Source organism: Emys orbicularis, chromosome 13 (assembly GCF_028017835.1).
Source record: "Emys orbicularis isolate rEmyOrb1 chromosome 13, rEmyOrb1.hap1, whole genome shotgun sequence".
Lineage (NCBI taxonomy): Eukaryota > Metazoa > Chordata > Testudines > Emydidae > Emys > Emys orbicularis.
The window spans coordinates 44,884,585-44,900,232 of record NC_088695.1 but is presented as its reverse complement, the minus strand read 5'-3'; the positions used below and the strand labels follow the sequence as shown (position 1 = coordinate 44,900,232).

The window sequence follows — 15,648 nt, the reverse complement described above, 5'->3', positions numbered from 1 at the left end:
TCTGAAAAGGAGTATTTGGGTGAAATCCCTGGCTCCACTGAAGTAAATCGTAGTTTCGCCATTGACGTCAATGGATTCAGGCATTTCACCCATTGTCTTTTGCTTGTTTTCCAGCCGTACCTGCACTGTATTATTTTTATTTTCATTCTGCGATGTCTGGAGTGGAAATACGGAAGAAAAACTACAAGAGAGGATCCAATCTTCAGGTCTGTGCAAAACAGAATTTATACAAATTGAATTGAGCCTCAGGCTGAATAGATCAGGTGTTCATGACACAGGAGCTACATGTGGAAATCTGCCTCTGTACCATATGCTTCAAGGACGCTGAGTTTGGTTTCTTTTCTCTGTAGAATTTCTCCAAGGAAAGAGATGTTCCACCAAAACCCTGAAGAGTCTGAAGGGGAAGATGAAGATGTTCAAGCTGAAAGAATGAAAGCCAGGAGCGTGATGACCTGTCAGAACCAGGAAGAGGTAAAAATGAATAAGGAGAATGTGCATCCAACATGAAATCATAGAATCATCGAAATGTAGGACTGGTAGGGACCTCAATAGGTCATCTAGTCCAGTCCCCTGTGCTTAAGGCAGGACTGTGTAATAACTAGACCATTCCTGACAGGTGTTTGTCTAACCTGTTCTTTAAAACCTCCAATGACAGAGATTCCACGGCCTCCCTAGGCAATTTGTTCCAGTGCTTAACTACCCTGACGTGTAGGAAGTTTTTCCTAATGTCCAACCTAAATAATGACAATTCATTAGTTGGGTAGAGGCATACTGCACATCTCCCCACATTAGCCTGCCAATTTTTATCAAACCTGACCTATGGAATGAGATGGGTGTTTAATCTCTGGCGCTCCTCCATCTCTCTATTCAGATTGCCAATATTAAAGCAAATAGTAATGATTGGCTTTGTGATATAGACACCTGAATACTGGGGGCCACATTCTGATTTCATTTATGTTGGTGGCTCTTTTAAATTTTGCAGACTTCTGTAATAAAACATTTGCTGATGTCGCTGTAAACTACAGTGTAATGCAGGGGTCGGCAACCTTTCAGAAGTGGTGTGCCGAGTCTTCATTTATACACTCTAATTGAAGGTTTTGTGTGCCAGTAATGCATTTTAGCGTTTTTAGAAGGTCTCTTTCTATAAGTCTATACTATATAACTAAACTATTGTATGCAAAGTAAATACATTTTTTAAAATGTTTAAGAAGCTTCATTTAAAATTAAATTAAAATGCAGAGGCCCCCGGTCTGGTGGCCAGGACCTGGGCAGTGTGAGTGCCACTGAAAATCAGCTCGTGTGCCGACTTCGGCATGCGTGCCATAGGTTTCCTACCCCTGGTGTAATGCATAGCAATTAGCCTGACTTTAAATCTGATTAATCTTCACCAGGCCTTCATTCTGATCCACCAAAGGCACAGTGCAGTTAAATGCTAGCTCTTTATATATTTCATTTTGCAGTAAAATCATCCATTTCTGCTTTGTGTTTATGCTGTGAGTCTTCTTTGTCTTCACCCTAGAGCCAGGGCACAAGGGAGCTGCTTAATCTTACTCAAGACTTTTTATGCAAAGATACCTCCTGGTCATGGGGAAAACACAAGCTAAAGGGAGTTTCTCACGTATTAGCAATTTTCCTCTGGCTGATGTCACTGGCAGGGAGAAGAGATGGTGGCTCCATCCTACTGCCAGATAGGAAGAGCAGGTCAGCCTGTGAATTGGCAGAGTCTGGGCAGCGCCTCAAGCTGCTTTGGGCTTAAAGCTGGCCCTGGACACTGGAAAACACTTAACAGGCTCTTGGTGTCACAAGCAGAGCTAGTCAGGAAATGGGATTTTTTGCAGAAAACAACAGTTTTCATCCAAAAACCAAAAATTATTTGGTTTCCAGTTTTCCGATGAAAAATTGAAAATATTCAAGGAAATCAGACACTTTCTATGAAAGTTTTAATTAATTGGAAAGCCCAACTTGCCATCAAAAAGAAGTTTAGATGGAAAATTTTCAACCAGCCATAGTCACAAGCAGGGCCGGCTTTGGCTTTTTTGCCGCCCCAGGCAAAAAAGCCTCCGGCCTCCCCCCCCAGCGTGCTCTCCCCGGCGGCCGGAGCCGGAGCACCACGCCGCCCCCCTCCAGGTGCCGCCCCAAGCACAAGCTTGGTGGGCTGGTGCCTGGAGCCGGCCCTGGTCACAAGCAGGAAAAGGGGATCCCTTCCCAAGAAAAAATTTGCATTTCTGCCAGAAAATCATTCCAGCAGAAAATTCCCAAATGGTTCTAGTCACAGGTGATGTCCATAAGTGATTTTTCAGCAACAAGGCCACCAACCACAGAAACCTCAGAAACACCCAACTTTTTCTTACCATGTGCATTTTCAGAGCTGGGTGTTGAGCAATAGATAGCTGCTTCTCAAATTGTGCTTAATAAATCCACAAGTCCACATAGATAACAATAGTCAACTGTAAATTTTAAAATGTCAGCAGAGGAAGGAAATGAGGAAGGTTTGTGATACCAAATGAGTTCTAAGGAACAGTTTTCTCAATCATCTTTCATTCAGTTCTCAGATTGGGCCATATCTGCTACATCCATATTTTTGATCAAAGTGATGGTGGTTTGCTTTTGTTCCACAGAGACCAATCCTTAGCGTGAACAGTCTACGCAAGGAATACAAAGACAAGAAGGCCAGCTCCATTTTTAAGAAAAGGAAGAAAGTCGCCACAAAAAATGTCTCCTTTTGCGTTAAAAAAGGTCAGAACAAACAGGTGTATCACTAGAGGTTTTACAAACAATATTATGCATTTTGTTTAATAGAATATTTAGATCTTGGGAAAGTTACTGGATTAACATCACTGGTGACTGGAGCCTTCTATTTATCAGAGGCACCAAGCATGACAAATCAAGAAATTTTGGGTAGAGGCTTGTTGCAAGTGTCCGCACGTTACCTGGCTAATTTTTCTCAAACCTAACCTATGGAATTAGATGGGTGTGTAATCTCTGGCACTCCTCCATCTCTCTGTTAAGATTGCCAATATTTATGTAAATAGTAATGGCTGATTTTCTGATACAGACACCTCAATACTGGAGGCCATATTCTGATTTCATTTATGCTGGTGAGTCTTTTAAATTTTGTAGACTTCTCCAGACATATGCAGGTATAACTGTGACTGGAATCTGATCATAGGGATTTGACTGGCACTGTCAGCTGAGTTCACATTGGCCACTGAACATGCATCAGATGGTAGAGAACTTCAGTCACTACTAACCGAGGTGGGATTTAAATCAGTGACTCAGGAATGCTGCTCTATCTCATCACCAGTTCAGAGATCTGAGTACATATTTGTACCACCAGCACAAATGGCAGACCATCAAGTGTATCAGTTTCAGGAAACATAAAAGCCTTCTGCACTGTATTCCAAAACATTTGCATGGGACACTAGTCCTGTAAAGAAAAACAGCTGCAATTCTTTGCAAAAATGTCAGATTTCCCTGGTTCCGTTCCCTCTCTCTTGTAGTGATGCACAGTTGCTGGCAGTTCCAGTAGATGGTACTCATCTGTCCATTTTATTCTAGGTGAGGTTTTTGGGCTACTTGGACCCAATGGGGCTGGCAAAAGCACTACTCTAAAGGTGATCATTGGAGACACGTCCCTAACTGCTGGACAGGTAGGAGAAACCTGGGAAAGAGGAGAAGGAGCATTGTCTATTCTGAATGCTAACTGAAAGCTGAAAACTCCAGGATTATATCCTGGTCCTATTGAAATCAATGGGAGTATATCTATTGACTTCAATAGGTATATCTACACTGCATCTAGAAGCGAGCCTCCCAGCCCACGCCCACAGACTCATGCTCATGGGACTCAAGCTAGAATAGTAAAAGAAGCCGGGAGGTTGCCTGAGTTCCAGCCTGAGTTGCAACATCAAAATAACATCTACACGGCTATTGTTAAATTGGGAAGCTCGCTCCCAGATGCAATGTACACATACCCACCTGGGCCAGGATTTCACCCTAAGAGTTCAAAACTTACAATAAACTACAATTCGTTTGCAATAATGACATCAGAGTTGTGCAGCCTTAGTTTCCAAACATTGTCTTACACAGAGGGAAAAGCTTGACTTGTTGGATTTGGGGGCTGCCGCCTAATTGCTACAGTTCTGAGATGTGTTCATTCGTGTTGAATCATTTTTGTTGCTCTTCTCTGGACTTTCTCCAATTTGTCCACATCTTGGACCTGCTAATACAGTACAATCTGAGTCAACAATGTAACACTGTTGCAGAAAAAGCAAATATCTTTCAGGGCTGTATTAGCAAGAATGTTTAAGCAAGACATGAGAAGTAATTTTTCCGCTCTACTCCGTGCTGATTAGGCCTCAACTGGAGTATTGTGTCCAGTTCTGGGCACCGCATTTCAGGAAAGATGTGGACAAATGGGAGAAAGTCCAGAGAAGAGCAACAAAAATGATCAACGGTCTAGAAAACATGAGCTATGAGGGAAGATTGAAAAATTTGGGTTTGTTTAGTCTGGAGAAGAGATGACTGAGAGGGGACGTAACAGTTTTCAAGTACATAAAAGGTTGTTACAAGGAGGAGGGAGAAAAATTGTTCTCCTTAACCTCTGAGAATAGGACAAGAAGCAATGGGCTTAAATTGCAGCAAGGGAGGTTTAGGTTGGACATTAGGAAAAACTTCCTAACTGTCAGGGTGGTTAAGCACTGAAATAAACTGTCTAGGGAGGTTGTGGAATCTCCATCATTGGGGATTTTTAAGAGCAGGTTGGACAAACACCTCTCAGGGATGGTCTAGATCAGGGGTCGGCAACCTTTGGCACATGGCTTGCAAGGGTAAGCACCCTGGTGGGCCGGGCCGGTTTGTTTACCTGCCGCGTCCGCGGATTTGGCCGATCGCGGCTCCCATTGGCCTGGTTCGCTGCTCCTGGCCAATGGGGGCTGCGGGAAGCAGCGCGGGCCGAGGGATGTGCTGGCTGCCTCTTCCAGCAGCTCCCATTGGCCTGCAGCGGTGAACCGGGCCAGTGGGAGCCGCTATCGGCCGAACCTGCGGACGCGCAGGTAAACAAACCGGCCAGGCCCGCCAGGGTGCTTACCCTGGCGAGGCGTGTGCCAAAGGTTGCCGATCCCTGGTCTAGATAATACTTAATACTGCCATGAGTGCAGGGAACTGGATTAGATGACCTCTCGAGGTCCCTTTCATGAACATTGTAAATAATTCCTTCCTATTAGCTTACCCCTAATTTTATAGCCCCATTCCTTTCACTCCTTCACCACAGCATTACAAAAAGGAGACTGCATTTTACCTCTTTTCCCTGTCTCCCTTTCCCTGTTTTGACTCTGTTGAAGTAGTGGGGCCATATTAGAGCTGAAACCTGCAGAGCCCTCAGCTGGGCCCTTGGTAAGGTCTGCAGGATTCCATGTTGAAGAAGAGTTTTTAAACAGTGTGAAGAAACACTTGTATCTCTGAGCCCAGAATAAACCGATTGTTTGTGCAGGTGGTGATGAAGGGGGCAGATGCAGCTGCTTCAGAACCAGAAGAGGACACAACCGACTTTCTAGGGTACTGCCCTCAGGAGAACCCTCTCTGGCCAAATCTTACTGTTCAGGAACATCTGGAGGTTTATGCTGCTGTGAAAGGGATGACGAAAGAAGATGCTGCTGTTACTATCAAACGGTACAGAAATAAAATGATTCCAGCCTCTATGGGGGTGTGGAGGGATGTACATTGTGTTTAATCACCTTTAGCGACCTCTGCGCCCATGTTGTCTAAAGCTGTTTCTGGTCCAGCTTCTTTATCACATTTGTGTACCTATGAAATAGAAGAAAATGTGGAGCTCTTTCCCTCCTTGCTCAGGTTAAATGAGATGAGAGCGGGGAACATTTAAAAAATCCCGGTAAGGCATTTCATTGGGTACATAGGACCCAGCTGCGAAAGCTGGAGTTTGCCTGATCACTTGTCTTTTGGCCACTGGAATGGGAACGACTAGTGTGGAAAATGGCAAAAATATTTTTGTACTTAGCAAAAAACAGAGAGGTTTTCTAATGACTATACAGGAAAATAGGAATTTCAGGGGTTTTCACATTTTAGAATGTCAAGGTTTTGAAATGTCATAGTGAAAAATCGGGAAGGTGGTTGTTTTTGTTTTTAACTAGTATCAGTTTGTTATTGTTGTTATAAGTTGTTATTATTTGTACTGTAGGAAGGTCCAGGAACCCCAGGACCAGGGCTTGCTAGTGTTGTAGGGTACACACAACACGTGTTTTAATTTCCAAGACACACCAAGTGTCTGTGACAAATAGGGGACACAGGAGGAAGGATAGCTGGGTGGATGGTTTTGAGCCAATTACATCTTAATAAATAAACATGCGAAAAAGTAAATAAGAGAGTCCATTTATTATCAGCTGACAATTTCACACGAGCATCACGGCTGAGGTCTCAAGAAGGGATTTGAAGGAGGACTGATGGCTTTTACTGACTAGTTTTGTGGGGGAAGTTCCATACATAGAGAGCTTTGTCGAAAGGCACGTGTGAGAGAAGTGGCTAAATGGGTGACTAAGAATGGCACTGTTGCTGGAGAAGATTGGGCAGGGAGCGGGAGGATGGAGTGATCTTTGTGAGATCACAAGGGTGGCTGTAGAAATGATTATGATGTAACAGACAGAGGGGTTCAAGGCCAGGAAGGAGAGATATAACTGATAGGTTCATTTCACTTTTTCTCCCCACCAGGGTAGTGAATGCTCTGAAACTTCAGGAGCATCTTCAAAAACCAGCCAAGAAACTACCGGCAGGAATAAGCAGAAAGGTGTGGATTTTGTTCTCTCCTGTGGTTTTTTTTGTTCTAAAACCCATCACTTCTTAGTTAGAGTTTCCACCTGGACCCTCCCTGAAGGGTTCCGAAGGAAGAATTCAAGTTGTCTTTTCAGGAAGTTTGGGGATCTTTTTCCCTGCAAATGCTTTTGGCTTTGTGGGTATTAAGCCAGTGCTATTGGGTGCTGTCTAGAGTACACAAAAGGCAAATATTTTGCACTCTGTAAGTAGAGTTGCCATCTAAGATATAAAAAAAACTGTGGCCTCTGGAATGATCCTGAGCCTATAAAACTGGACAGCTGGTGGTGTGTACAGATTTCCCAGGACAGCTATCTCAAAAAAGGGACGATCCTGGGAAAACCTGGACAGATAGCAACCCTATCTATAAGGCAGGGATAAATCAGCCCTGGCAAGGATGGGTCAGTAGTGTCTAGAGAAGAGGATGAACCATTCCAGGAAGATCCCTCTCAATCATTCTTTATTTTGGAATGGCAAGTGAAAAGGATCGAGCTGCCTCCTGTTGTATTTGTGTGCATTGCTCTATAGTTGGTGCATCCCTGCTCTGGATTTCTAATTAAAGATGGACCTGAGCCTAAAACTCTGGATCCGAACTTCTCTAGAATTCAGGGGTGTTTGAGGTTGAGGTTTTGGGTCAGCCCAGTAGAAAGAGAGGGACCATTCATGCAGTTCGGATCTGGATCTGAAGTTCTCCAAAGACCAGGGGTATGAAGAGGAGTGAATTCACAACTTTCTTTGGAGCATCTTGGAAAAGGAGAAAGAAATGTTACACATTGTTTCTTTAGCAGAGAGCGGGTCACACCTTACTGTGCAGTGTCAGAATCACTGGAGAAGCCTAAGTAGATGGTGAAGATGTCGTGGGTGAGAGAAGCCCCCTCAGCATGTGTCACTGACATGCCTGACCTGCCCATTCCCTGCAAATTCAGTCAAAGCTTGCTTTCTTCATACCAGTTGCACTCACCACATGTTGACAGTCCCTCAAAGTGCATACCACATTATACAAAAGGGGCTGCCCTCACTAAACCAACTGAGCCGTTCTAGCTATGACCGTGCTGAGTGAAAGGCAGTTACTACCAATGAGACCAGGGCAAGCTGCGAAGGTAAAAGCCACTGACTTTGTGATCTTCCCCCCATCAGGTGTGTTTTGCACTGAGCATGCTGGGCAAGCCAACGCTGGTGCTTTTGGACGAACTGTCAACCGGAATGGACCCCATGGGGCAACATCATGTGTGGTGAGTGCAGCTAACTGTCCGGAAGGCAGCATGGAAACCAACTGTTCGAGTGCTTCTTGGGCTTGTTAGAGAGACCAGGTGGGTGAGGTAATATCTTTGATTGGGCCAACTGCTGTTGGTGAGAGGGAAGAGCTTTTGAGGCTCAGGGAAGGAGGCGGCCCCATGGAGGTTCCCAGCACAGCAGAGGAGAGGACCCCCTACTACACTCGTTACAGGGTGCAGCCTGCACAGCAAGCCGCATGTAGTTTTGGGGGGCATGTTGGGTCTGTTATGCCCTGGGAGGATTTGGAGCAGGGCAGCCTTTGTATTCCCGGCAGTCAGGTTTATAGTGCTGCCTGACCTCTTAGTGAGTCATGCAAGTGAGCGAAGCTCTTTTGACAGAATCCAGCCCTGTGGAAGCAGGAGAGATGCTCTGAATTCTCAGTCCAGACTTAGTTACTCCTAGGCCCCTCTCTCTGAGTCACACTCATAAAATAGTCTGAAATCCAAAGGGCCCTTGCTTTCAGAACAAATCGTAGGGACCTTTTGGTCGTTATTTGAATCCTTGCACTGTAGCAGCTCATTACTTGTAGGGGGATGAGCAAACCCAACGAGGGGCACTTCAATTCTAAAGGTTTAGGTTCCTTGTTAGTGTGACCTCCTACTCTTCCCCCACCTGGACTCCCACCTGATTTACCTGTGATCACTCTGAAAATATCAGTGATCATTTTCTAAGCACAAAATAGACCAGACCAGCCTCGGTCTCTTTGCTTTCTCAGCTACCCTCAAGCCGCAATTATGTTTCTAACCTTCCTTCTCTTCTTTGACTGTGTCCTTCCTCCTCACTCCCCCACCTGTCATTCCTCTCTGTAAATCATCCCTCACTCTCCGCCCCAATGGCCTTGAACTTTGAAGGTTCAGTGATCATGCAAGTTCTGCTATTTTGGTTAGCTTATTAGTTTCTCCTTTCATTACTGTAAAAGGGCAGCTGTAGGAGGAAAGTTACATGTCTTTGCCTTTTCTGGAAATTCAGAGGAGCAATGCAGGAAAATACTCACAGGAGTTGTACATTGCAAATCAAATGTATTTTTTGGTTGCAGGACAGCAGTTCGTGCTGCATTGAAAAATAAGAAACAAGGAGTCATCTTGACAACCCATTACATGAAGGAGGCTGAGGCATTGTGTGACCGAGTGGCCATCATGGTGTCTGGAAAGCTCCGGTAAGCAGCAGCAGATACGTTAGAGGAATATAAGTGTCAAAAATTAATACAGCTTTGAATAAAAACAAAATACAGGGACCAGCATTAAATATATATTGGCAACATTCAGTCGCAAAGCCATTGTTAAGTACTTGCACATTGCCAGTTTATTTTGCCAAAAGATACTGCTCCTTCCAAGGAATACTGTTGCTTAGATACAAAGTAAATGTACTGCCTTGGAAGACAGATAGACTTAGGAAGAATCTGAGCTAATATCAATCCTTCCCCTAGAGAGCTAATAGAAAAACTAATGAATTCAACCACTTTCTTCACATCATGTGGTTGCAATTACTAAAAGAGAGTCGTGAGAACCATTGATGAGTGATCCACTTTGTGCTTCTCTCCTCTGCAGCTGTATAGGCTCCATTCAGTACCTGAAAAACAAGTTTGGCAAAGGTTACTTGCTGGAAATTAAAGTGAAGGACCCAGAACAAGTTGATCTCATCCATGCAGAGATTACACAAATCTTCCCACTTGCAGCACGTCAGGAACGGTAACTTAAAAGAATGCCAGAGCCTTATTGACAATGCAAATGCTTCTGTGCTGCAGGGGTTACTTAGTGGGCTTGGATGCTATTTGGATTTGGGTGCAATAGCTGTTGGCACAACAGTGGGCTAACTTAGAGATCTGAGTTTGTGTGACGTGTATGAATTCCAGCATCCACAAAGCCAGGGGATGATAGGCTGGAGAGGGTAGGACACCAACCGAGCCCATCTACAACACCTCCTGCTCACCAGTCCAGAATATGACTTCGAAGAGTGGCAATTGGTTACAGCAATAGGCCCAGGAAGATTATTAAAAAGGATGAATATTAATTATCATCAGGGCCAGAGGAAACAGTAATGAAGTTAGTATGTCCAATTCAACATGCACACCTTATGATGGAACATACGTCTTGGGTCACTGATGGAGGGAGAGGGAAAACCACACTGAAAGCTGGACAGCACATGAACTTTCAAAAGAAAGATTGTTAACGTTTTGAAAAGGGACATTTAGAAATTGTTCTACAAACGATTTTGGTCAGTTTGATTGGTAATATTTTCCAGGCTGATGTCCATTATTTGAACTTGTTTCTAACTATCCCATTTGGGGGTTGGACATTCCATACTAGTAACATAAAAAAGATGAACTTTCCGGGGAACCAACCTTCTTTCTCTTAGTGGGACCCTTTTAAAATCATTCAACATTTAGCGTCTTCCTCTATGTGACTCCAATGCAAAAAAACCTGGCTTCCTAATATTTCTCTTCTGAATCCACTGATATTAATTTGAATAAGGATACAAGTTCCATGACAAAGTAATTTTACCATGAGTGGACAAGTGCTTTCAATACCCCCGCTTCTCTTGTATGCATAATCACCCACAAATTATTTTTATTATGTTGCGTTAACATCCTAATGTATTAGGTGCTATATCGCAACATACAGTCCCAACTCCGGAGAGCTAACAATCTGAATGACAAAAACAGATGAAGGGTAAAGGAAAGGGATACGCCATACAAGCTGAATAGAAAGGCTGATGACTGGTATGTGTGTTCACAAGAGAGAACCCCATTTCCCATAGTTATATATTTTAAGATCAGAAAGAACCATTATGATCATCTAGAGTGGAATCCTGGACGCTTTGAAGTCATTGGCAAAACTCCCATTGACTTAGGGCTTGTCTAAACTACCGCACGGGGTTGATCTAAGATACGCAACTTCAGCTATGTGAATAGCGTAGCTGAAGTCGACGTACTTAGATCTACTTACCGTGGTGTCTTCACTGCGGTAAGTTGACAGCTGATGCTCTCCTGTCGACTCTGCTTGTGCTTCTTGTTCTGGTGGAGTACCGGAGTCGACAGGAGAGCGCTCAGCGGTCGATTTATCGCGTCTATACTAGACGCGATAAATCAACCCCCGCTGGATCCATCACTGCCCGCCGATCCAGCGGGTAGTGTTGACAAGCCCTTAGTCTGAGCTCCTGCATAACACAGGAAATAGAATTCCAACCACTGGTTCCTACATCAATCTTGTAACTTATGGCTGAGCATAACTTTTAGAAAAACATCCAGTCTTGATTTAACAATTTCAAGAGAGGACGAATCCATGGCATCACTAGGTAAGTTTTTCCAGTGGTTAATTACCCTCTTCACCACAAGTATGCACCTTATTTCTACTTTGAATGTGTCTAGCTTCAACTTTCAGCCACCGGAATGTGTTATCATGGGTGCTGGAAATAGGGGTGCAGCGGATGCTGCCGCACCCCCTGGCTTGAAGTGGTTTCCGTTATATACAGGTTTCACAGTTTGATTCAATGACTCTCAGCACCCTCACTATACAAATTGTTCCAGCACCACTGTTATGCTTTTGTCTGCTAGATTAAAGAGCCGTTTGCCATCCGAAATCTTCTCTCTGTGCATGTATGTATAGACTGTGATCCAATCATTGCTTAAACATTCTGGTCACCTTCTGCACGTTTCTTCTCTCAGGTATTCCTCTTTGATGGTCTATAAGATACCAATGGAAAATGTACAGTCTCTGTCCCAGGCCTTTTTCAATTTGGAGGCAGGTAAGAGGGGTGTTGTCAAATGTTGGAATCTCTGTAATACAACCGCATCTTAATCTATATATTTTTCTGTCAAAAAAGCTTGGGCCAGATCCTCTGTGGGTGTAATTAGGCCTAGCTGCTTGAAAGTCTAAGGAGCTAAGGCAGTTTATACTGGGGTGAGGTTCTGGCCCTGTGAACTACAACTTTGGGGCCTGTTGAGTAGTCCTGTGGATCCTCTAAAATGTCATGACTGGCCAAAAAGGGAAGCAGCTCTCCCCATCCATTGTTACATACAGCCAGAGATGGTGTCTCTGCAACGTGGATGTCTTCAGGCTATTGGGAGAACTTCTAGGCAGTTGCTTGCACAGCTGTGTTCTCTGCACCTGTCTATGGTTAGGCCTGAGGAGAACTAAACAAAAGGGACTCACCACACACATGAAGAATCATTGTTTAAAGTCATTAAATATATTTGGGGGAGATTTCTAATGTGTGTTCATTTCTGTCCAGCTAAACGTACCTTCGACCTGGAGGAATACAGCCTTTCTCAGTCTACTTTGGAACAGGTACAGTGTGCTGTTTATAATATTTCAGAGACAGTAGCAAGAAAATACAATGTGTAAAAATGAATATATTTAACCTGGTAACTAACATATTCTAAAGAATGTCCGTGTGGGGATCAGTCCAAGTAATAATGATCCCTAAATCTTACACCGCACTTTTCATCAGGACATTCCAAGGTGTTTTACAAAGCAGGCCAGCATCTTTATTCTCAGTTTACAGATGGGGAAACTGAGGAACAGAGCAATGAGGTGATTTTCCCAAGGTCACCCAGCAAGCCAGTAGCAGGGCCACAAATTGAACCCAGGTCTTTAGAGTCCCCATCCAGTGCCCTGTGCACTAGGAACACTGCCTCCTAAATGAGAGTTATCAGTAAGTTGTATAAAGGTTGTCATCTCAGCACTGAGGTCTATGCCGTGTACCTGTCAGAAGCACAGAACAATAATTATTGCAACGCCTTATGATTTGATATGGAATTTCTATTCAGATGCAAATAACACCAATGTACAAGCATTCAAAACAATGGTTATCAGTGAGTTTGCTCAGTTGTAACTGATGTTAGAATTTGGTCCTGTGTTGGTTTTTCTTCCCCACTTGAAATACTTCTGTTATCCTCTGATAGCTCACATCTTATTGCGTTAGAGTACAGAAACAATTTCTCGTGCCATGTCTCTCTCTTCGTTGCAACATCTTTTTGTGTCAAATCTGCCTTTTGGATTGTTGGATAAATAGATCTCAATCTAAAACAAAATGATTTGAGTTCTTTGTTTCCAATCCTGGGAATTAATTAGACCCTTCCTTTAACTTTCACATTTCAGGTGTTCTTAGAGCTTTCAAGAGAGCAGGAGAAAGAGGATTTTGATATGAATCTGGATAGTACAGCAGAATGGAAACTCCTTCAAAAGGATGATAATTAAAGCCCTGCACCACAGTCCTATATCTTTCTACAAACAATATCTGCATGTACAATTACATACTACGTTATACCCAGTACTAACATTGTATTATGGTAATGTTAAGAGAGGAAAGTTCAGCCAGTCATCATGAAAACTATTTTTTGATTAATTACATTTGGCTATGGCCACATTTCCTTTTGGAGCAGAGAAAATGTTCTGAGACACGGGGCTGCATTAGAAAATTGGCCAAGGACCAGAAATGGGGTTGGCCGCCAATAACAGAAGATGAGGGAGCTCACGGGCAAAATCAGTCCAATTTCAATACATCTCCAGTTGTAAATACGATAAAAGCAGAACTGAATCTTTAAAAGCCATCTGCTCAGAAATTTGAACTGATAGCACATTTGTCACACAAATCACCCAAAACACATTACAGAGTTTTCAATTAAATACTGGTGGTGAAGTGACTACATCGGGGTGGCCAACCTGAGCCTGAGAAGGAGCCAGAATTTACCGATGTACATTGCCAAAGAGCCACAGTAATACATCAGCAGCCCCCCAGCAGCTCCCCCCACACACACCGCTCCCAGCACCTCCCACCCATTGGCAGCCCTGCCAATCAGCACCTCCCCCTCCCTCCCCACACCTCCTGATCAGCTGTTTCATGGCGTGCAGGAGGCTTTGGCGGGGAATGAGGGCACGGCAGGCTCAGGGGAGGGGGCAGGGAGGGCTGGAGTGGGGGCAGGGCCTGTGGCAGAGCCAGGGGTTGAGCAGTGAGCACACCCCCGGCAAATTGGAAAGTTGGCACCTGTAGCTCCAGCCCCGGCATCGGTGCCTATACAAGGAGCCGCATATTAACTTCTGAAAAGTCGCATGTGGCTCCGGAGCCACTGGTTGGCCACCCCTGGACTACATGTATAAACCTGTCAGCAGGAATTCATGTATTACAGTGATGAGCAATGCACAGATGGTTGGATATACTGGGGGCTGATTTCGCTTTCTTAGTAGATTGATTATGGTTTTAGTCCTCTGGCTGCAGCTGAGTTATTTAGATTTGCAGCAGTGTAAGTAAGAGACTGATAATCTCTGTCTTTCTGTAAGTGTCCTGGGTTTTTCCAGCTTCCCCTCCCCTTATGGATAGAGGGATCTCTCATCAATGGAGCAACACCCTTAACAGTACAGCAATAGTGTCATCTCTGTCGGTGAGCCCAAGTGCTTATATGGGACTAGAATCAACAATCTGCTACCGAGGAGATGTGATTGCTATTAACTGAGTCTGATGCTTTTACACTGTTATCAGCAATTTACCAGAGTGATCTCATTATTGGAGTATTCTTTATATTATTGGAGCTTCAGGTTACTTGCTATGAGATATGTTAAATATATGAAGAAGAAAAACGTTCTCCTCTTGGATGTTAATGGTAATACTGTTTTGCTGTTCCTTTACCTGCCAATAGGACAGCAATAGAAGAGCAGAGCTGATGTCAAAGGGAGATTCTGTCTCTTCCGCATTATTTGTAGGAGACAAAGACAATGACAAAAAATTAAAAAGCAGTGCAATATTCCTGGTACTACTGGTAGTTCTTGTGTATGAGTCATTGATAAATTACAAACTCCAACTTTATAAGAATTATGTTGTTTACAGTTTTAGTGAATAAAATCCTAATAGCTGTATATCAGCTGGAATTGTTACATGTCAGGGACTTTCTAGATTTCTCACTACTACTGGAACCTTAAATTCCTGCAACTGCTAGAAACACCATCTTCCATCGGTACCTAGCAACAGCACTTAAGATCCTTTGAGTCATGACTCGGCCTTGCTGAGCCACACATTTGTGGCCTCTAAGCTTGACTGTTGCAATGGACTGTACCCTCTAAGCAACTCAGAATGACATCGTGTCATCGCCCAAGGGCTTCAAACGCTAGCTACCCATTGAACATTGAATCATACACAAGGACCTGGTATTGGTTTTCAAAACTGCTTCACACTATGTTACTTCTCGTTCCGCAATGACTAACTCCCTCAACAGAGAAACAAGGTGAGTGAGGAGAGTCCGTGTAAGCTCAAAAGCATGTTTCTCTCACCAGCAGAAGTTGGTCTAATAAAAGCTATTACCTCACCCACCTTGTCTCTCTAATATCCTGGGACCAACATGGCTACAGATCTGCATGTGGTTTAAGATGTACATTTTTAAGAGAACTACAACTCATGACAGCTAGTATACTTGTCTTCAGTCACCAAGTACTCCTATTGTGCATTACCCAGCATTAATGCCTAATGTCAGCATGTCTATAGGATAGATTCTGGAAAAAAAATTGCAATAAATGGTGACTCCATATATTATCTCTCTCTTGTTGTATATAAAAGAAAATCTGG

General features: G+C 43.7%; 1 protein-coding gene across 1 annotated transcript in view; it reads left to right on the top strand.

Moving 5' to 3' along the window:
- The window catches only part of LOC135887613 (ABC-type organic anion transporter ABCA8-like), a 58,232-nt gene extending 44,940 nt beyond the window's left edge, over positions 1-13,292 (top strand). The window contains exons 28-39 of the mRNA XM_065415332.1: positions 115-206; positions 351-471; positions 2,619-2,736; positions 3,559-3,650; positions 5,489-5,667; positions 6,721-6,796; positions 7,957-8,051; positions 9,131-9,250; positions 9,642-9,782; positions 11,759-11,838; positions 12,325-12,380; positions 13,194-13,292. Of these exons, the coding sequence (XP_065271404.1) occupies positions 115-206; positions 351-471; positions 2,619-2,736; positions 3,559-3,650; positions 5,489-5,667; positions 6,721-6,796; positions 7,957-8,051; positions 9,131-9,250; positions 9,642-9,782; positions 11,759-11,838; positions 12,325-12,380; positions 13,194-13,292 (1,269 nt within the window). The remainder of the gene's footprint in view (positions 1-114; positions 207-350; positions 472-2,618; positions 2,737-3,558; positions 3,651-5,488; positions 5,668-6,720; positions 6,797-7,956; positions 8,052-9,130; positions 9,251-9,641; positions 9,783-11,758; positions 11,839-12,324; positions 12,381-13,193) is intronic.
- Positions 13,293-15,648: the final 2,356 nt, after the last annotated feature.